The sequence below is a fragment of the Aulonocara sp. 'chitande type north' Nkhata Bay genome, linkage group LG17 (assembly GCF_057382095.1).
Source record: "Aulonocara sp. 'chitande type north' Nkhata Bay isolate Kocher_YH1m ecotype deep benthic linkage group LG17, A_spYH_male_GT1.1, whole genome shotgun sequence".
Taxonomy (NCBI): domain Eukaryota; kingdom Metazoa; phylum Chordata; class Actinopteri; order Cichliformes; family Cichlidae; genus Aulonocara; species Aulonocara sp. 'chitande type north' Nkhata Bay.
In genome coordinates, this window is record NC_141360.1 from 39,786,711 (window position 1) to 39,806,338 (window position 19,628).

Below are 19,628 nucleotides of genomic sequence, written 5' to 3' on the forward strand. Positions count from 1 at the left end.
GCGAGGCCGAGTAACGTTGCGTAAAGACGAAAGTGGACGAAAGAGAGGCAAACTTGCGGCTCCACAAGTATAATTATAACGTAACATAGACTATATCGATATAAAGGATATTGTCACATCTTATATCTCGTATAAAAATATATCGATATTTTTTAAAAACTCGATATATCGCCCAGCTCTAACCATGGTAATATAAAAAGGCAACAGACTCAGTGCTAATTGACCCTGTGCACGAGAAAATGCTAACTTCCTGGTTTGAGACCGGATGTGGGGTTGTATATTTCCGGTAGCTTTACTTTGCTGTCAATCGCTACTGCGAAGATATACTCCAAAATCATGTCCAAAACTCGAAAACGGAAAGATTGCGTTAAGTTACAAAGAGCAGAAGGTGGGAACACTCACCACTGTTGTGTCATAAAAAAATCTAATCATCAATCGAGTTTAGATCGATCAGTTGTTTACATCACTCAACACAAGCAGAACTGCATTACTGCAGCAGAAGACACATCGTCCACATTCAGAAGCACATCTCTGTATAGTGACTGGTCTTATGATTTAAACAGGCAAATGTTCAGCATTCAAACTACAGGTGAAGAATAGTCAAACCAGATGTTTCCCCCGTTATGTCGATATCAGCTAGTCAAGTACACACCTACACAGCATGTTAACAAACCGTGAAAAAAGCCACACAAAAATGAATGATTGCTGGTAACGGTTTCTATACATTAGTATTTACGAAGGGTATGTTGTGACTTACCTTCAAAATTACAGTGGTCCCTCACTATAACGTGGTTCACATTTCACCTCGCTGTTTCACAGATTTTTTAGTGCAAGTTTGCATGCTTTTTTTACATCACATTGTGTCCTGCGTCCTGATCGCTGCAGACGATCTCCTCCGTGACGTCTCTCCTGTACAGTACAGAATCACTGCATCGATCGCTAGCAGTGTGACTCTGAAGTGCAGTGCTGTATGTCCACGATGTCCACCAAACACTTTGCACCGTCAAAAAATAAAATTGGCTACTTGATTTCACCTATCGCTCGTTATTTTTAGAACATACACCCGCGGTAAACGAGGGACAGCTGAGAAATATAACATTTGAATCCGTTTTCTCTTTTGCTCTGAGGCGCGGGGAAAAAACATCGACAAGTCGATGAACATCATTTACAGATATTTTGGGTAAATGCCCAAGACATCTATAGAAATGTAAATCGCCGCTTGATTCATTCATTTGCTTAACTTGTTTTGGACCGTAAACCAGGCGCGAATAGGAAACCGGAAACAAAGCTCCCCACAGGAGTTTCCGCACCGGAAGTAGCATATGCTAACGTGCACATAGTCAATTTCTTTAGCCTCGGAAAGGGCACTTTCATTGCAAAATGGCTAGCGGAAATTAGCATCAGAGCTAGCGGCAAGTAGTATGCTATGCTAGCGCACATGCACTGACTGGGGCTTAACATGTGAAGTAGCAAATGCTATGCAGGGCTTCACAGTGCTCGCGTGGGCTCACAGCCTTCGGAATTCACTATCACTGAGTGTTTTTGCCTTAAAGGCTTTTACATCCAGTTAGCTTCTCCACTAGTGATGGGTCGTTCGCGAACGAAATGGCTCTTAGAGCCGACTCTTTGACGTGAACGACGCGAGCCGGCTCCTTATCGCGAGCCGTCACGTGGTTTTTTTTTTTTTTTTTCTTTCTCTCACCCTCTCTCTCTCTCTCGCACTTTTTTTCCGCTTCACTTCGCACCTGAGCCTTGTGCTTTATGCTGGGCAGAGGGGGGAGGGGCGGTAGTTACACTCAGTAGCACAGGAACAGAGCCAGAGGGAGAGAGAGAGAAAGAGAGCCAGGGACAACAACATCACATTAGAAAGGTATAGTAATCATCCACAACTATTTTCGGTTGCAGATGATAAAGGATTCAGAAAGTTTATTCATGCAGGCCCATATGACAGAGAATATGCATCTTCTTTTTGTTTTCATATTATAATTTAGATTTAATTGTGTTGTGGTTTGCAGTGTTTTGTGTTGTTTTCACTTTAAATTTGTAAAAGGAAAAAGCTGAAAATTTAAATAGTTCAAAGTTGAAATGTGAATAGTTGATTTTTGTATTATATGATTTATTTATTACATTTTATGTGGAGCGAAAAAATAAAAGTATATTTACAGTGGCCCCTACAGACAAAGCACATACAAACTTCAAATCACGTACGAACTGTGAAGCATGTACAAACTCCAAAACACGTACAAAAAAACTCAGAAGCACATAAAAACTCAAAACATGTACAAAAGACAACAGAAGTGCTCCAGGATGCTGGGCGCAGTGTTGAGCTTTTGTTATCTTGTGGCTACACAAGCCAGCAAGTACCAACGACCGGATTTGGTGTGTGGTAATAACAGGTAAATGAACTTTTTTTAAAATTATTTGAATATATATGAGTGCCTGTGTATAAATACACAAACAATACACACATGCTTTCAATTGTGTAATTTAAGTGATCTAGTAGCTCTGCTTTGGAAGTTCAGTTCATGCTAGAAATGTGTTTTGGAGTTTGTACGTGTTTTGTCTCTAGGGGCCACCGCATATATTTATATATAAACATATACAAATAAAACCACTTTTTTTTACATTAGTAATTCCTTTTGTGCATAATTTTATATTATTGTTAATAATAAATTAATTAAAGCAACAAAACAACCTGAAGAGCCGGTTCAGAGCCGAAAGAGCCGGCTCTTTTTAGTGAGCCGAACCGAAAGAGCCGGATCTCTAAAAAGAGCCGGAAATCCCATCACTATTCTCCACAACAGGAGTGACTGATCTCTCTCTGCCTGTATCTCCTTCTTAGCTGACTGGTACACTGAGGAGCGCACACAGGGGGAGGGTCAGACTCAGTGTATCTGACAAAACTCTGAAATACTCTAACAAAGTCCTGCCTCCACAACATTTGTCCACATATTAATCAAACTTATGTTTACATGCTTTTTATGAGGATTTATTATATTTAATTGCTTTTTACCAATGTTTATTCCCATTGTGAAATGCGTATTTTAATCAAAATAGTATCAATATTTATGCTTTTATTCCCGTTTTTACACTGTGTTACAGACAGTTATTAAACTGTCTGAACTGTAAGCATAATAGACTTTCACTTCCAAACCAGTCTTCATATCCTGTTCGGGAGAGAGTTGTTTACCCATGCGTTACTGTACTCGTGTTTCAAATTACAAAAGCCATCTTTCTGAGATATGTCAACCATGTATTGCTATTTGTTTTTAAGTCACTTGGATGTTTATAGAAAGCTTGTTTTTCCAACTTCCCCAAATGCTTGTTCATGGTGGATGTTTAGGTGTTTCTCTCTATAATGCTGTAGTATATTTAACTTTTTACATAAAATGTCATGTAAATTATGGATATACAGGGAGTGCAGAATTATTAGGAAAATGAGTATTTTGTCCACATCATCCTCTTCATGCATGTTGTCTTACTCCAAGCTGTATAGGCTCGAAAGCCTACTACCAATTAAGCATATTAGGTGATGTGCATCTCTGTAATGAGAAGGGGTGTGGTCTAATGACATCAACACCCTATATCAGGTGTGCATAATTATTAGGCAACATCCTTTCCTTTGGCAAAATGGGTCAAAAGAAGGACTTGACAGGCTCAGAAAAGTCAAAAATAGTGAGATATCTTGCAGAGGGATGCAGCAGTCTCAAAATTGCAAAGCTTCTGAAGCGTGATCATCGAACAATCAAGCGTTTCATTCAAAATAGTCAACAGGGTCGCAAGAAGCGTGTGGAAAAACCAAGGCACAAAATAACTGCCCATGAACTGAGAAAAGTCAAGCGTGCAGCTGCCAAGATGCCACTTGCCACCAGTTTGGCCATATTTCAGAGCTGCAACATCACTGGAGTGCCCAAAAGCACAAGGTGTGCAATACTCAGAGACATGGCCAAGGTAAGAAAGGCTGAAAGACGACCACCACTGAACAAGACACACAAGCTGAAACGTCAAGACTGGGCCAAGAAATATCTCAAGACTGGTTTTTCTAAGGTTTTATGGACTGATGAAATGAGAGTGAGTCTTGATGGGCCAGATGGATGGGCCCGTGGCTGGATTGGTAAAGGGCAGAGAGCTCCAGTCCGACTCAGACGCCAGCAAGGTGGAGGTGGAGTACTGGTTTGGGCTGGTATCATCAAAGATGAGCTTGTGGGGCCTTTTCGGGTTGAGGATGGAGTCAAGCTCAACTCTCAGTCCTACTGCCAGTTTCTGAAAGACACCTTCTTCAAGCAGTGGTCCAGGAAGAAGTCTGCATCCTTCAAGAAAAACATGATTTTCATGCAGGACAATGCTCCATCACACGCGTCCAAGTACTCCACAGCGTGGCTGGCAAGAAAGGGTATAAAAGAAGAAAAACTAATGACATGGCCACCTTGTTCACCTGATCTGGACCCCATTGAGAACCTGTGGTCCATCATCAAATGTGAGATTTACAAGGAGGGAAAACAGTACACCTCTCTGAACAGTGTCTGGGAGGCTGTGGTTGCTGCTGCACGCAATGTTGATGGTGAACAGATCAAAACACTGACAGAATCCATGGATGGCAGGCTTTTGAGTGTCCTTGCAAAGAAAGGTGGCTGATTTGTTTTTGTTTTGTTTTTGAATGTCAGAAATGTATATTTGTGAATGTGGAGATGTTATATTGGTTTCACTGGTAAAAAGAAATAATTGAAATGGGTATATATTTGTTTTTTGTTAAGTTGCCTAATAATTATGCACAGTAATAGTCACCTGCACACACAGATATCCCCCTAAAATAGCTAAAACTAAAAACAAACTAAAAACTACTTCCAAAAACATTCAGCTTTGATATTAATGAGTTTTTTGGGGTCATTGAAAACATGGTTATTGTTCAATAATAAAATTATTCCTCAAAAATACAACTTGCCTAATAATTCTGCACTCCCTGTATTAATAAAGCTTAGTTGGAGAATTAAAAAATGACCACAAAATCCTTAAGACAGACTTTTGTTTCTTCAGTATAGTGTTTATTTGACCGTGAAAAGAATACATTTTTCATTAATCTGAAGGAAAATGCTCTAATAATGATAAAAGTGATCTCTTTTTTCAAACAAAAGAGATCGACGGCATATAGTTTTTTGCTGTAGTTTGATAGAAAGTGCTCCAAAATTTTAACTTTCATTTAATTTGTACTTTTAATTTTATTTTGTTTTTTCCTGCTTCTCGACTTTCACAGAGTGATCGTTCAGTGTCTGTGGGTGAAGTTCAACATACAATGGCAGAAAAACCCTTGACAGACTGGGACAGTGGTCTCCTTGACTGCTTTGAGGATGCAAGTACTTGTAAGAAGCCAGTTAAATTTGTCTCATAAATTGCATTTGTGTTTTCAGGACTACAGTTTTTTTCTCATTTGTGTTGCCTTCATCTTTTCAGACTTCTTACAACTTTGTTGATGCGTTTCTGTGTTTTTCAGGCTGCTATGGATTCTGGTGCTGCCCCTGTCTCGCCTGCACTGTTTCAGGAAGATTTGGAGAGAACAACTGTCTCCCTTTATGTGATATATGTGGCTCTGGTGTATTAGCAGCCTTTGGGATACCTGTTTGTGTTCCTCCTGCAGTTTTGTCTGTAAGAGCTGCCATGCGAAACAGATATGGCATCAAGGTATGAACCGTGAGATGATGACACTGAACTCAAAGCTGGACTTTAGTGGGAATTACAAGTCTCACTCACTGAATCAAAAACATCCATATTTGATTTCAACTATGCCTAAATGTTTTTTGTCAAACATTCACACACATACTCAGTATCTGCTGCAAGGATATTGTGACATGTGGACCAGAGGAGCCAGGGATTGATCTACCAAACCTCTGGTTGGTAGATGACCTGCTCCTCCACCTGAATTACACCACATCTGTAATGCTTGTACTCTCTTTCTGCAGGGCTCTCTCTGTAAGGACATTGCAATTTCCTGTTTCTGTGAGTGGTGCTCCTGGTGTCAGATGCATCGTGAGTTAAAGCATCGCAAGAAAACGCCAACTGTCATCAACTTACACAATAACACTGTTGTCAACATGCAGCCTATTCCAACTTTTCAGCCAGGAGTGATGATGATGCCTGCGCAACCAGTTGCAACTGGTTTCATGACTCAACCAGCAGTTGTCATTCACTAAAAGTGAAACTGAGAGATCTGATAATGCAGAATGTCTAAGTGTGTTCTGACATATTTATCAGTGAAAGAGTGTTATATAATCATTTTGAAATTAGACTATGTTAAATAAATTTTCATGATTTCCTAGTTATCAAGAAAATTATCTGTGTTAAGAGTTAACATAAATGAAGGGAATGATGATTCACCCATGCGAATCTTAGTTGCAAGTGCAGAAATGGAAGGATTATATAAGTAATAATATAATATAGTAATAACAATATTTAATAATATTTTACTGACTGAATAAAAACATTCAATCTACAATCTGGGCCCCATTTTTGTAGTCTTATCCTACTTTTTGAGAGTTTATTGAATGAGTGTTTCAACTGAAAAAATCCACCATGAAGCATTTGTTTCAGACTTTACACTGATGCTTTGTGTCATGCAGTATGTTTGTCTGGTGTTTTCAATATAAAGAGCCATTTATTATAACTATGATGCTGGGTATCCCTCCTTGACAAAGGGAGAAAAAAAATGTTAGCATACAAGGAAAGACTCAGAAAATTACACAAGTGTAACAAGGCCCAGAGGCCGATGCAGGAGATGAACAAACCCCAAATTCAAACAGTGATCACAATCATGTTCTTAAGGCAAAACACAGTCAACTTAGCCATAATGACACAGGGTCTCCAAACGGGGTTCACTGAGTTGTAAGGCTGCAAAACACAGGAGAAGCTGGTTCAGTGAGAGAGAGGGGAACTGAGCGTCTGAAAGAAAGAGACTGAATGAGGTGTGCGCTGATTTAAACCTCAGGGTGGGCAGGAGGCCGAGTGAGCAGCAGATGGGGAAGATCTAACTTCTGAAGGTGAAGCGGTGAAACAGGGTGAAGGCGGATGAGAGCCCGACACAAGACTGCCAACTGTCCCAATTTCCTTTGGGGTCAACCTTCAGGATCAATAAAGTTTTATTGAATTGAATTGAATTGAATTGAAAGTTGAAACTATGCAAGCTGTAGGCTCAAGGAAACGAAGTAAGTACACAGCTGAACAACGAGAGAATCATAAGGAACTGATGACCAAGTTATCACCATGAGTAGCAACAGACTGGCAAAGGAAAAACAGTCTCCTGCTTGACAGCCAACAGCAGGAAAGGGTTTTAAAAATTATGTATTCATATAATTTGTTTTAGAAATTAACTAACTTTACCTCTGTAGGAAACCTGTGACTTCTGTCAACATCAAAGAGAACATCCAAACATGAAAAAAGCCTCTTGAACAAATGAATCTCTACGGACATGTGACGCTCAGGGTTTAAGACTTAATATGACCTGGCAAGTGCATCCTAATAATGCGTTCGATGAATCACACTGACAAAGAGACGACTGCACCTGGCTGCCATGCAAGCTGGAAAAACTGCTCTGATTAGAAGTTTATATTTTATACTATAAAGTTGGTTTAAGCAGAACAGAAACTGAACTGTCATTAGCAGTTAGTAAGAAAGTAAGAAAAGCTGGTTTAGTCCAAAGCGCATTTAATGACTAACAGACCAAAAATGTGACATCAAGAATGTACATCCTGTATTTGCTTCCGTGTGACACAGAAATGTTAAGTTACGATTAAGCAGAAATGAAACTGAACATTCAGCATTAGCCTTAACAGATCAGGCAGAATTGCAGAATCTCTGCTTTTTATTACATAAGCACACTTTTACTGTCAATGAACTTCCTCAGAGCATATTAAAGGCTGGGGTCAAATTTAATTTTTGATAAACTTGGACTAATTTTGTATTCTTTGAGGACTTTGTCTACCTGCCACCTACAGCAAGTTTTTCCACTTAGCCAGATAACCTGACATGCATGTCAGATGAGTGTGGGAGGAAGCTGAAGTATTCAGATGAAACCCACGCAGACACAGGGAGACCAACCAAACTCTACTTTGAAAGACTCCAGTCAGGGCTTGAACCAAGGTCCCTGATTATCCCAGAGGTTACGTTCCGACACCACTCGTGATCGGTGAGAATCCACCAAGTAGAAACCACATGTTTATTATATTATTTTTATATATTTTAAGCCATAAAAACCCTCCCCATACTCTTATAATGTGTCGTGAGGATACGCTACATTTCGTAAATACTCTTTCTCTTCCAATTGCTACATAAATACACTTAAGGTTCAACCAACTTGATTAAAGGATGATAAACGCTCTGATCATTTCATTGACAGTTTTGCATGGCCTCATTGGCATACACTGACCTGCAGAGACACTCAATTCAGTTCAATTTTATTTATATTGTGCCAAATCACAACAGTGGTCACCTCAAGGTGCTTTATATTATAAGGCAGAGATACTAATACAGAGAAAACAAAGTGATGTTTTTTAAATAGTGGTTTAATCACTCCCAGCTTGAAGGCCCTTTGTACGTACCCCATTAACAGAGATAAATGATGGTAATTTGTGTGAATCATTACCTAATGGTACGATGTCTTTAAGCATTCTTTTAGGAATGGGGTATAACGGACACACTGATGGAGCTGAGGAAACTATGTTGTTCTTTCTTTGTGATTGTTTTATGCTTAAGTCAGTTTTGGTTGGTTTGTCGGTCTGTGAGCAGATACGGTTGCTATGGTGATGGGGTTTGGGGTCACAGCAGGGGGAGAGAAGCTGCAGGGAGGTGTGTAAGACTGCAACTCTTTCCTGGTTGCAATGCTGGATAGTCATGTGATTTCTAAAACAGAGATATTGCGCAAATGCAAAAAAATCAAGCCTATGGACAGGATTTCTACTTACCCTCTGCTTGTTGGTAGGTAGATGACATTTTTGTCCCAAACCAGCACACTCATACTGCTGCATTGTCTTAAAACCATACTTGTGTGCATCTGCAAATGGATATAGCATAAGTTCAAATAAAATAATGAAACTTTGAGAATCTAAATGTAATCCTTCAAATGTACTAGTTTACAGTGTTATCATTTTAGCTCAACAAGGAAGTGATATCTGGAGAAACAAGGAAAAAGAATCCATGCAACAGACACCTACTCATAGTTTGGCACATTTCAAACATGCAAACATTGTTTCTATGTAGACAAAGGCTCTGTTCATTTTAAATATCAGATTCACCCAAACACTGCATGAAAGTGAAGCTCTGCCCCACAAACTACTACAGTCTCTAAATGTATTATATTTGGGTGTTTGTGGGCATTCTCCACACACAACCAAAGACACTTTATTGACCGCGGTTAAAAGAGAGAAAGATGGTAAGCACACTGATGTAAACTAAACCCTAACACCTCTACTAGGAACAAGCATAACCACAGGTCAACTTTCCCATCTCTGTTTTCCCAAGAAAACTCAGCAAACTCTTCATAGCCACAGCTCTTGGCTCTCTTCCTCCATCACTTTCACTTTCCTGACTTTGTTGATCTATGACCACAAATAAGCACAAGAGTTACAAATTGCAGTAGTTTTCATGCTGAAACTCTCAATTTAAAAGTGTTTTTAACAAGCTGCTTTTAGTGATGATGACAGGCTTGACCTCGTAGCCTTCATCCTGAACCCAGAGTTCTCTCAGTGGTTACAAAGTTTTACTAAAAGGCTACAATCCAGCAGTCAGTTATACGTTTATTCAGTTATTCATTCAGTCCCTTGCGCTTTTCACTCACATGTATTAGAGCGTTGCTCTTTAAGTCTTATTTGTGTTAGTAGTAGCCAATATTTACATCAAACCACTGGTTTTAGTAGTTCACTCACACTTAACCTCTGTGAAGCCAATTGAATATTCAAATACATTCAGTACCAGTCATGCTCACATGTCCAATGGTTTCACTGGACTGTGTGTCATGACCTCCTTTGATAAAGAAGAACAGAGTGTGACTGAGTGCTGGAGAGGAGAGACATCAGAGTGCAGAATAAGAAGTAAGTGAAGAGTTTGTTGTGTCATCTCTTTTTTTTCTTTAGTGCTTGATGTTAATGATGCTGTCAGTTCAGTTATTTCATTTATCTGAGATTCTGTTATTTTATTCGTTTAGTTTTCTTTATTATGGATGGAGGGTGAATATACAATAGAAACTTAACCCTTTCATGCATGAATAGTGACAGTGTCAATCTGGATTTTCTTTTCTTAAGTATTTTATTCATCTTTAGACATGAAAAAAAAAGATTTTTGATCTTCAATTTTATCATCATCACCGTAGTATACTTGCATTTACTTGAAGTGATTTATTGAAGTATGTAAAGTGAAATTTGTTTTAATTCATTCTGCATAAGTTAAAAACTTTAGGAAAACACAATGAAATCTTGTTGTTTGAACAAATACTTTGTTAATCAAGGCAAATACTGCTAGGCTTGCGTAATGAACCAATATGAGTGTTGATGATTTCATAGAGACAACGAACCAGTCCAGGCAAGTCAGGGCAACTAACCACTCTTACTAGATTGTATCATTTCAACAAGAACAAATTAAGTTGAATTTCATGCAAATGGTACATGATTTAAATACGTTCACCATAGAAACATGAAATTATTTAGTTCAAATTACAAGTTTGAATCTTGTACATGTAACAACGACCCAATTTCATTTTTTTGAGTGTACCATCAATAGCTGACCACTGTAGTGACACTGTGCCTGAAAGGGTTAAATAGAAATATAAAAACGTCATAAATTAGCCTTGCAATCAATCGGACTATGTCAAAGTAGCTATATATAACAATGTCCTGATTCACAAGTAATGTACCCTGAAAAAACCCTCAAAACTTGTAACATGTTCCTCACTACGTAACTAAAGCCAAATGGGACCAGACGTCACCTGGCTTAATGGGGTCCGTGTCCTGGTTCACAAACATGTCAGATTTTGGGATATTCTAGAGATATTCTTATTAATAAATACATTAAATATAAAATAGAATTCAAACATTTTTTAAAAACATCAATACAAGATAAACACGAGTAAAAGAATTTTAAATGAATGATAAATATCTCAAACTGGGTCAAACACCAAGCAGAAGACGTGGATCTTTAGACTGGATTTAAGAATTGGCGGTGAAGAGACCTCTCTAATGTGAAATGGTAACAAATTTCAAAACTTGGGACCCGCTACGGCAAAAGTCCGTCTGAGCCTCCGCTGTGTCCTCGACACATCCAGGAGCAGTCGGTTAGTTGATGTGAGTGGAAAAGCAAGTGCAGCTCAGAGAGGGAAGGTCGGGGAAGACCATTTAAGCACTTTAACTGTGCAGCCAGTTAAAAGCTGTGATCCAACATTTTGCAGCAGCTGAAGACGACACAGGGCAAAATGGTAACACCAGTATATAAAGCTTTACAGTAATACAACCAAGTTGTAAAAAGGGCACGGATTACTGTTTCTTTAGCTTTCTGTCTCAGCTGAAAGAAGACAAAGGTGTATAAAGCTGACTTTAATTGCAATTGTTGTATTTGGGTTTTCTCTACTTCATTCTACTTTTACAGAGTAATTATTTAGTGTCTGTGGCTGAACCTCAACACACAATGGCAGAAAAACCCTTGACAGACTGGGACAGTGGTCTCTTGGATTGCTTTGAGGATGCGAGTACTTGTAAGAAGAAGTTTAAGATCTTTTTCTTGTCATTTCTGGGGTCTTAGGCACTTCAGACATGTTACCACTTTGGTGATGTATTTCTGTTTTTCAGGCTGCTATGGTTTCTGGTGCGGCTCCTGCCTCGCCAGCACCGTTGCAGGAAGGTTTGGAGAGAATAGCTGTCTCCCTTTGTGTGATACATGTTGCTCTGGTGGATTAACAGCCTGTGGGATACCTGTTTGTGTTCCTCCTGCAGTCTTGTCTTTAAGGGTTGCCATGCGAAACAGATATGGCATCAAGGTATAAAGCAGTGACAATGAGACAATGTCATGAAGCAGAAATGGAGAAAGAAATAATGGTTGTACCGTCTCTCTGCAGGGCTCTCTCTGTAAGGATATTGCAATTTCCTATTGCTGCGCCACGTGCTCCTGGTGTCAGATGCATCGTGAGTTAAAGCATCGTAAGCAAGGCCCCACTGTGGTCAACATACAGAATAACAACATTGTGAACATGCAGCCTGTTCCAGTCATGCAGGCACCCATGATGATGCCTTCACAACCAGTGCCAGCTGCTTATATGGCTCAACCAAGATTCACTGTGGTCTCACAGTGACAGAAATCCGAGTTTGTGTTGATGTTTCTATCAGTGATACGAGACAATGAAGTCATTTTGAATTGAGAGTATCGTTAAATATTTCTATCAGCTTCCTAATAATCATAAAAATTACATTTAGTTTAAATGCATGAGTCGCCTTTTTAGATTAGTCACTGCATAGCTTCAGTAATAATACAGAGGATTGAATTTTAGTCTATTAATTTTTCTGCTAATGAGAAAAACATACTTGCATGTAGAGAGCTAAACGTGGTGTTAGATCTGCTCTGAAGTTAAAACTGATGTAAAGTGTTTTTTCATCAATAAAAATATGAAATCCAAGACATTTATGATCATTTTGCAATCCTACTTTAGATTCACCAAACTCTGCCTCAGATCAGTTTACAGTTTACTGAGATTGATGAAGACCTGATGTGCTCGGCACAGCTTTCATGACACCATAAAGATCAAACAGGAGTCCTGCAGTGGCTTTTTTTGTTTTTTTAATTTCACTCCTCATTAATTTGTCTTTCTTAAAATGTGTCTAAGTGTGTGCTGTGTGGCAGGAGGAAGGACCCAAATGCAGGACTATCAGACGGAAAAATTAAACTCAATTCAATTTTATTTATATAGCGCCAAATCACAACAAAAGTCACCTCAAGGTGCTTCATAGGTACAGAGAAAAACCCAACAATCATATGACCCCCTATGAGCAAGCACTTTGGCGACAGTGGGAAGGAAAAACTCCTTTTTAACAGGAAGAAACCTCCAGCAGAACCAGGCCCAGGGAGGGGCGGGGCCATCTGCTGCGACCGGTTGGGGTGAGAGAAGGAAGACAGGATAAAGACATGCTGTGGAAGAGAGACAGAGATTAATAACAGATATGATTCAATGCAGAGAGGTCTATTAACACAAAGGTGAGAAAGGTGACTGGAATGGAAAAACTCAATGCATCATGGGAATCCCCCGGCAGCCTACGTCTAAGGGAGGATTCAGGGTCACCTGGTCCAGCCCTAACTATATGCTTTAGCAAAAAGGAAAGTTTTAAGCCTAATCTTAAAAGTAGAGATAGTGTCTGTCTCCTGAATCCAAACTGGAAGCTGGTTCCACAGAAGAGGGGCCTGAAAACTGAAGGCTCTGCCTCCCATTCTACTTTTAAATACTCTAGGAACAACAAGTAGGCCTGCAGAGCGAGAGCGGAGCGCTCTAATAGGGTGATATGGTACTACAAGGTCATTAAGATAAGATGGGGCCTGATTATTTAAGACCTTGTATGTGAGGAGCAGGATTTTGAATTCTGGATTTAACAGGAAGCCAATGAAGGGAAGCCAAAACAGGAGAAATCTGCTCTCTCTTTCTAGTCCCTGTCAGGACTAGAAAAGGTTCCTCGATGGGTATCGTTTAGGTTTTATCCGATACCGGTGCCAAACCGGTACTTTTGAAACTGTAACAGTGCTTAAACGGTGCTCAAACCGGTGTTTAAAGAATGGAGAACACAAAATTGGTCCAAAAACCTCTCATGTTTAGCTGTTTTTTTGTAAAAAGATAACAATGTTAGCCTTTTCTGCAGCTATGGGGCATATATGGTATCACTCTTGGCTGGAAGCAGTGCTTAAACAATGAAGAAAAAAAAAAAAACAAAAAAAAAAAAAAACACACACTTTGTCCAAAAACCTCTCATGTTTAGCTGTTTTCCTCTTTTTCTTTGGTCATTTTAGCCTTTTTGGCCAGGGTGAAGGGAGCATCTGCCATCAAACAAGAAGACAGCTGCATGTAACTACGACGGTGTTTGCTAGTTCACCTTACATGCATTAATGTAATAACGTGGTTAGCCTACTCAACGTAAATTAAACACGAACAACATTAAGCTACTCACGCAGAGAAGAACGGCTGCTGCTGCCATCATCATCCTCATCATTTCTGCTACACTGGCAGGGCTAGGGGCCAGGACTCTCCTCTTCGGGTTTTTGGGGGATGTTGCTAACTCAGGGTCCGATAACAGGCAACCCACCCGCAGTAGATGTGCTCGGTGTGAGGTCTCGCAGCAAGCTATCAAATTCAGTGCATTTCTCGGCTTTTAAAAAAACGCTATGCGTCACCAGGTGTTTCATCGGATTCGAGGTGTTACCTCCTTTGACAGTATCACAGTATCAGCTTAAAGCACTTGTTGCAGGCTGCTGAGTTTGCCTCTTTTGCCTACTATCCTCGGAAACGTAAAATGATTGGCTAGAATCTAAAGTGTATCACAGCTCAGGAAAAAAAAGCACCGAAATAAAGCAGCGAAATGTGCGCTGCTTTTCGGTCTGGTTACTACCGTTTATGTCAGAACCGGTGCCATCATGGCACCGGATTCCGGTACCCATCCCTATTCCTCACAGTGTTACTGGAGGCCAAGGTAATGCCATCCAGAGTAAGAATCTGCTTAGATACCATATTTCTAAGATTTTCAGGGCCGAGTACAATAACCTCAGTTTTATCTGAATTAAGAAGCAGAAAGTTAGCGGCCATCCAGGTCTTTATGTCTTTAAGACATTCCTGCAGTTTAACTAATTGGTGTGTGTTATCTGGCTTCATGGACAGATAGAGCTGGGTGTCATCTGCATAGCAGTTAAAATGTATGCTATGTCTTCTAATGATGCTGCCTAAGGGAAGCATGTATAATGTAAACAGAATTGGTCCTAGCACTGAACCCTGTGGAACTCCATAATTAACCTCAGTGTGTGAAGAGGACTCTCCATTTACATGAACAAACTGGAGTCTATTAGATAGGTATGATACAAACCACTGCAGTGCAGTACCTGTAATACCTACAGCATGTTCTAATCACTCTAATAGGATATTATGGTCAACAGTATCGAACGCTGCACTGAGGTCTAGCAGGACAAGCACAGAAATGAGTTCACTGTCAGAGGCCATAAGAAGATCATTTGTAACCTTCACTAAAGCTGTTTCTGTGCTGTGATGAGCTCTGAAACCTGACTGAAACTCTTCAAATAAGCCATTCCCCTGCAGATGATCTGTTAACTCAAAGCACAGCTTTATTTGCTGAGAAAACTCACGATAACCCAAACTAGAAACTCAAAGCACAAAGCTCTAAGGGGAAAACTGGAAACAGGGAACTAAGATGTTACCATAAACACAGCACCCTGAGGGTACGACGCAGACACTAACACATCAAAATAAAACAGGAAACACAACAGGCACAGAACCAAGCACATGGAGACTAAATGAAGAGAATAAGAAAGCAGAAATAAATGTTCACTAGAGACAACACACCAGGAACATAGGGGAGGCACAGAAACAGAACATGGAGCACAGAGACAACAGTAACTAACAGTGACAGGAGGTGAACAACACACAGACTCAAACACAGGCTGAGGTGACGCGACTAAGATCACTGAGAGCTAAAGAAACCCAACAACATGAACAAGAACAATCAAAGAACATAATTACAAAGACTGAAATACAAATACTGGGTCTTTGTGACAAAATGTCTTTTATAAATAGAAACACAGAATCCAAATGGAGTAAATTAAAAACTCACGTTTTATATGTACTTACAATGATGCTTGGTGTCAAAAACAAATCTGACAAGATTCAGTGATTACACAGCACAGAGGAAGGACAGTAAAGAAGGTCTATAAGGAATACCGAAACAATGATACAAATACAAACAATTTGATTCTTAAACAGCTGATAACTCTCTGGGTTTACATTAAATCTGTGGTAAGGAAGGAGGGCATATAGGAATACAGCTCACCGCAGACAAACAGCCAACAAGGTGAAACATCAGGAGTTCTTTGCTGTGACTTGCCTAACAAGTAAAACCAGGAAAAGAATTAAAAGTAAACTTCTTGGGTGACCTGACTATTTTTAGACTGGAGTCAGAAACGGATGTACTTTCTCATAAAACAAGAAGAGAGAAGAATCAGAGAAGTTTACTGCTTTGTCATTTTTTCAAAGCAGTTTTGTCACACAGTGCCTCCCTGTGGTCACAATTGGCAATTACATAACACAAACTCTAAATGTGACTTGTGTCACTGCAAAGTGGTGTACTGCGACTGGATAAATTAAAAAGTGAGTTAAAGCATTACAAGAAAAACCGTCATCAGTATCGAGAGTAACCCAGTTAACATGTGGCCTTTCTCAGCTGTGTAGTCAGTTGTTTTTGGTTTTATTCCTGTTCTGATAGCAAAACGAGTTTAAGAATGTTGAACTGAATCAATAAAGAGTTCAGGCCCCATTTTCAGTTTTATCTTACATCCTCTGAGAAGCTTTTGTGCTGTTGCTGTTTGTTTTGTTTTATTTAAATCACTGTTTCAGGTCGAGTCCAACAGCTCTGAAACTGAAAACTAACAAGGAACTAACCTGTTGTCACGTCATCAAATTAGGAATTGAATATCTGCGTCACTTAAATGACAAAGAAACAATGACCAGCAGCAGGTCTATGCTTAGTTAAGTCATCTGACTCTTTTAATAGCTTAAAGATTGAATAAAAGAAATCAGTTTTAAGGTTTAACTATTACCTATCATTTCCTCAGTGGTAAATCAGTTCGACCGCTTGTGAACTTCATCTATGCCAAACACAAAATCCAAAGCATGCAAAGATCCTCTTGAATGAATGAATCTCTGTCAGTTTGAACATGATGTCGTACAAAACAGAAAGCATGGGCTTAATTTGACCTGGAAACTGTGTGCAGATAAAGAGCTTATCAAATCACACTATCAATGCAAACAGCTTCAGAGATCTCACACATGGCCGACTTATCCACTGTAACACAGCAGTGTCACAGGAGGCGTGGCTTCCAAGCTGGAAAAGATTGTTTAACACCAGTTTATTATTTTAGCCATTGTGAAAAACACTGTTAAGTGAATGCTTCACATAAGTAAAACGTGTAAAGCTAAAAGAGCCTGCCTGAGGGTCTGAGGCGGCGCTGTGGCTGGTAGGGCTGCAACAATAGGGTTATACAGCTGGGAGCAAAATCTAAACTCCTTTAAATGAGTTAAATCTCAAACACGTCTTCTGAACAGTAACCCTGAGTGTTACTCAGCTGAGTGCAGGAGGAAGACGAGGTATTCAGAGGAAACCTTCACAACCACAGGGAGACCAACCAAACTCTACTATGAAGGGATCCAGCCAGGGCTTGAACCAAGATCCCTTGTTGCAACTCCTCCAACCAACGGCCGCGGCAGGCAAAACATGAGGACACAGATGTTGCGCAACAATAAACACATGAGATGCACTTCTGTACTATTTGCTCCTTTAATTCCACGTTGTACTGTCCACTATACAAAACCAGTACATGGGATCAAACAGGATACAAATGCACAGACTGCACAAACATGAACACAACTCACAAACATTACACCAATTGCTATGTCAAACTACAACATCGGCCTATGGCATCAATTAGTGCACTAAACCAAACTCAGGCTGCATACAAAAATGCATCAAAATGACTCAAGCTGTGGTCAACAGAAAGTTTCCCCTCATGTTCAGCCTACCTTTGTGTCATCAACATCATGTGTGGTGAACAGGTGAGTGCAACCACCTTTATCACCTAACACACCCATGAGTCACGCCCCACACCCGTGCACCAATACAGTGTTTGCATTTAAACCAACCCTCTTAATCCAAAAAAGGAACGACTCATATGGGTCCTACATCCCTGATCATCGTAGGGGTTACATTGCGACACCCCTCGTGATCGATGAGAATCCACCAAGTAGAAACCACGTGTTTATTATATTATTTTTGTATATTTTAAGCCATAAAAAACCTTCCCCACACCCTTATAAATAATTTCTGCACCCTTAGTAAGTGAACCGCGATGTGGCGTGAGGATACGCTACATTTTGTAAATACCTTGGTTTAGCAGCTGTCTTCTGAGCTGTAAGAAATCCACCTTACACTGGGTAGAATTGAACTATATGTAATAAAACTAGTGATTTCATTAAACTTTGTAGTTGCTTGTTGGTCGTCTCCTCTGACAAAGATTTTTAGAAGAAAATGAGTGACTCTTTTTCTCTTCCAATTGCTAAATAAACACACTTAAGGTGCAACCAACTTCATTAAAGGATGATAAAGGCTCTGATCATTTCATTGACAGTTTTGCATGGCCTCATTGGCATACACTGACCTGCAGAGACACTCAATTCAGTTCAATTTTATTTATATTGTGCCAAATCACAACAGTGGTCACATCAAGGTGCTTTATATTATAAGGCAGAGATACTAATACAGAGAAAACAAAGTGATGTTTTTTTAAATAGTGGTTTAATCACTCCCAGCTTGAAGGCCCTTTGTACATACCCCATTAACAGAGATAAATGATGACATTGTGGTGGACCACGAGAGGGCTCCACACACAACTGAATACAAAAGTATTCAGAATACAAAAGTATTAAGTTGTGTGGTGATGAGTAATAAAGTAATAAACCAGGTTTGTTAATCGAGAGCTCTCCTGTGTTCACCTCCACAACTTTTTTATATTGAATCATTTAACCAATGGTAGGACGTCTTTAAGGATCCTTTTAGGAATGGGGTATAACAGACACACTGATGGAGCTGAGGAAACTATGTTGTTCTTTCTTTGTGATTGTTTTATGCTTAAGTCAGTTTTGGTTGGTTTGTCGGTCTGTGAGCAGATACAGTTGCTATGGTGATGGGGTTTGGGGTCACAGCAGGGGGAGAGAAGCTGCAGGGAGGTGTGTAAGACTGCAACTCTTTCCTGGTTGCAACGCTGGACAGTCATGTGATTTCTAAAACAGAGATATTGCACAAATGCAAAAAATCAAGCCTATGGACAGGATTTCTATTTACCCTCTGCTTGTTGGTAGGTAGATGACATTTTTGTCCCAAACCAGCACACTCATACTGCTGCATTTGTCTTAAAACCATACTTGTGTGCATCTGCAAATGGATATAGTATAAGTTCAAATAAAATAATGAAACTTTGAGAATCTAAATGTAATCCTTCAAATGTACTAGTTTACAGTGTTATCATTTTAGCTCAACAAGGAAGTGATATCTGGAGAAACAAGGAAAAAGAATCCATGCAACAGACACCTACTCATAGTTTGGCACATTTCAAACATGCAAACATTGTTTCTATGTAGACAAAGGTTCTGTTCATTTTAAATATCAGATTCACCCAAACACTGCATGAAAGTGAAGCTCTGCCCCACAAACTACTACAGTCTCTAAATGTATTATATTTGGGTGTTTGTGGGCATTCTCCACACACAACAAAAGACACTTTATTGACCGCGGTTAAAAGAGAGAAAGATGGTAAGCACACTGATGTAAACTAAACCCTAACACCTCTAC

At 39.6% G+C, this 19,628-nt stretch overlaps 2 protein-coding genes across 2 annotated transcripts; both read left to right on the top strand.

Moving 5' to 3' along the window:
• The first annotated feature begins 5,254 nt into the window (after nucleotides 1-5,254).
• LOC147310602 (cornifelin-like) lies at nucleotides 5,255-6,400 on the top strand. Its single transcript, XM_086268936.1, has 3 exons — nucleotides 5,255-5,357; nucleotides 5,489-5,676; nucleotides 5,955-6,400. Exons 1-3 carry the CDS (start codon nucleotides 5,291-5,293, stop codon nucleotides 6,183-6,185), a joined length of 486 nt encoding a protein of 161 aa, XP_086125062.1. The 5' UTR covers nucleotides 5,255-5,290; the 3' UTR covers nucleotides 6,186-6,400.
• A 5,225-nt stretch (nucleotides 6,401-11,625) lies between these two features.
• On the top strand, nucleotides 11,626-12,569 carry LOC147310603 (placenta-specific gene 8 protein-like). Its single transcript, XM_086268935.1, has 3 exons — nucleotides 11,626-11,725; nucleotides 11,820-12,007; nucleotides 12,086-12,569. Exons 1-3 carry the CDS (start codon nucleotides 11,659-11,661, stop codon nucleotides 12,317-12,319), a joined length of 489 nt encoding a protein of 162 aa, XP_086125061.1. The 5' UTR covers nucleotides 11,626-11,658; the 3' UTR covers nucleotides 12,320-12,569.
• Nucleotides 12,570-19,628: the final 7,059 nt, after the last annotated feature.